This window comes from Diprion similis, chromosome 2 (genome assembly GCF_021155765.1).
Source record: "Diprion similis isolate iyDipSimi1 chromosome 2, iyDipSimi1.1, whole genome shotgun sequence".
NCBI classification, from domain to species: domain Eukaryota; kingdom Metazoa; phylum Arthropoda; class Insecta; order Hymenoptera; family Diprionidae; genus Diprion; species Diprion similis.
The window spans coordinates 551599-554532 of NC_060106.1; the positions used below are offsets into that span (position 1 = coordinate 551599).

Consider the following 2934-nt stretch of genomic DNA (forward strand, 5'->3'; position numbering starts at 1 on the left):
TCAACAATTATGTGTATAATAATTTTTTTAAATGCCGTTTGTCGTGGAAAAACCGACGCCTTCGAACATCATTATGATGTTCGCAAACAAAGTTATATTTCAAAAATGGTATCAATTGTTTTCATTATGTTTACCCACTATAGTTAACGGAAGGAGTATGAATGATGTTCGAAAACGAATACGTGTAGTGGGAATCAAACGCTCGAAACATAACAGTGACTCCTCGAACAAACATTTGCTTCCTGAAATAGAATATAATATGGATTCGTGTTGTTTCATGCACATAACACTAGGAATGAAACACAATATTACAAATAACATTCAAGTGGGTACAATTTATTGAAAAGTTCCGTATAAACTTGCAGATAATTCACAATTAGTGACAAGAAGTAGCCGGAATGTCGCACGAACCAGAGTGATAGTTATCATGAAAACATGGAAAGCATAAAACAGCACGACATCTAGTACATCTGATAAACGATGCGTTTTTACAGGAATACTTGTTTCTTAAAGTATCTGTTGGAAAACACACCTTATTTACATTAAAAAAAAATTTTCTATCGTTCGTCAGGTTTGATGTGAACCATGCGAATCGTATCATATCGGAAAAAATCGGAAAAGACAACATGTGGTGCACGATCGATTGGATTTTTATACAATTTTCTGTGGAATTGATCTCACGGTCTCGCTCAATTAAAAAAGCACAATTTTGAAGGCGCTTGATCAAATTTTTCACCTGCCGGTAAAAGTATATGTCACACGGTTGGACGAGAGGAGTGCACTTTGGAGGAATGATCTTCATAGTGCACGTTGGTAACTTTTTATCGTCCTGAAACATCTCATCGTACAACTCCGGGTTCGTTTGCCCACCCCAAGAGTCGATCAGAAGGAGAAATTTTTCGTTTTGTACGTATGGTTTCAAAGCATTACGCAAGAAGTCCTTGTACAAACCCGTTGTGAGTTTACCGGATTTCGAAGATGTAATAACAACGTTGCTATACTTCTTGGCGTACTCATTGACCGTCTTCTGCACTCTGGGTCCAAACGTACCTGTAGTCTCTTGGAGGCATACGAAAACAGGAGGCAAGACTCGTCCAGACATGGTAATTGAATATTGTGCCGTATACGAATGCGTCACCTTGTTAATGTCGTGTCGGTTTACCAGGACAGCCTTTGACCCTTTTTCTGTGAGAGGTCTGTTGAACGTGGACTGGTACTGGCACCCTGACAAACAAAATACAAAAATACCGTTACTATTATGCAGAGTTTCAAAAATTTCAATGAAAATACAATGCATTATCCATTGATTAGTTAATGGATGATTAATTTTTTTTTATCTATTGATTAGTAAATTTATGGATAATGGAATTTTAATCTATTATCCATTAATTATTTAATGGATAATGGATTGAACAATACATCATCAATTGACAAAATAATGCGTAATGTATTCAATAATGCATTAAAAAAACAACGCATTATTTACAACTCTGCTATTATGGCAGTGAGGAAACGTGCAATAGGGAGAAATAAAATCGTCTGTTCGTTATATCCGTAAGTATTTATTTCAATGGTCGAGGCGATTTATTAACGCTCGGTGCTTTCGCTATACACAAACCTCGAGGGCCAAAATCCGACTGACTACATTTCACCTCGCACATCACACATCGACACACTCATACATGCGACTTCGACGTGTCGCTCACGTGACGCCTTACGGCTGCCACAGACATTAATTATAATTATAAAATATTAATTATAAAATCTTTGTAGAAGTTCGGTATCAGCGTTCGCGTCTGGATCCTAATAATGTGTCCGCTGTGGACAAAATTTCGTCTTGGGTAACCATCTCTTTCCGGGAAACAAATTTTGTGATTTTCCGTTGCCGAATCCGATGCTTCTTTTTAAATTCGGTGACCCATGTTTTTGAAGCTTTGAATTCAAAATCTCAGAACTGACTTGCAGCGCCCAAGGCCCACTGCTGCAAGTTTCTGGTCGTGGTTTGCTGGAAGTTTTGTCGAGCTTTTACGAAGCGATCATGTGTCCATGAATCGATGGTACAATATTTATCAAATTTGCTACCGCCACTTTTAATTTGCTCTTCCCACCTGGATAAATAGCTCATATTTTTCAAAGGAGAGCACCTTTTTTTTGTAGATTTTTGAGACTCCAGCCTGGATGTTCTTTGGCCAGAGTGACAGCTCTAATTTTGTAATCCAGAAGAATATAGTCGTACTCTTTTTTTTTTTCTCGTCCGGCTCGTATTCGTCTGATGATTCGTTGGCGATGAGACTCGTTTCAACTTCTTCGTAGGCACTACTGTCGTCAATTTCATTAATGTCTGTCAGTTCCTCATCAAGAACGAGTGATTTTTCGGCGAGCATTTCCAACGTATTCTGGAACATTTCTTCCCCTATTACCATGGTTTCTTCGTTAAGTGATGAAGATGGTTCTGCTTCGATGAGATTACTGTTACGGAGGAGACTTTCAAAATATACCAACGCATCTTTCAATTGTTGTTTCAACACTTCACGGTGTATCGAATCTTCTTCGATCTGATCACTTTCATGCGAAGGGCCCGGATCACTCCCGGATTTTCCCGTCTCCATTTTTCCGTTTTTTAACAGGGTACAATAAAACTCTCACGTACACACTGATTTTCGACGCTGTTATAAGTTGTGCTAGGGACCGCATCTATCTTCTTTCGAAGTTAGCAGACAACTACGCTGTTATACGGCATCTCGTTTCGACCCTCTTGACCCCCCCCCCCCCCCCCCCCCCCCCGCCTTGTGCGAAAAGGAACATCTGTCCTTCAATTAAACGGTCGAGTAACGGGATTTATAATTTTATACCTGCCGCAGCAAATGTTTGATCGAGCATGAGTCACTGTTAAATTTCGAACGTTTGATTCTCACTACACGTATTCGTTTTGGA

General features: G+C 39.2%; 1 protein-coding gene across 1 annotated transcript; it reads right to left on the reverse strand.

Moving 5' to 3' along the window:
- Positions 1-308: 308 nt before the first annotated feature.
- Positions 309-2728, reverse strand: LOC124416409. Its single transcript, XM_046897435.1, has 2 exons — positions 2237-2728; positions 309-1224 (listed from the first exon to the last, which is right to left on the reverse strand). The coding sequence occupies exons 1-2, from the start codon at positions 2607-2609 to the stop codon at positions 377-379; spliced, it is 1221 nt and encodes a 406-aa protein (XP_046753391.1). The 5' UTR covers positions 2610-2728; the 3' UTR covers positions 309-376.
- Between the last annotated feature and the right edge of the window lie 206 nt (positions 2729-2934).

Bases quoted from the DNA above. Each gene is read 5' to 3' on its own strand.
- LOC124416409 (XM_046897435.1), bottom strand. From the start codon at position 2,609: ATGGAGACGGGAAAATCCGGGAGTGATCCGGGCCCTTCGCATGAAAGT. The intron at 1,225-2,236 runs GTACGACTATAT...TTTGTTTGTCAG, and splicing joins GGACGAGAAAAAAAAAAAGA to GGTGCCAGTACCAGTCCACG.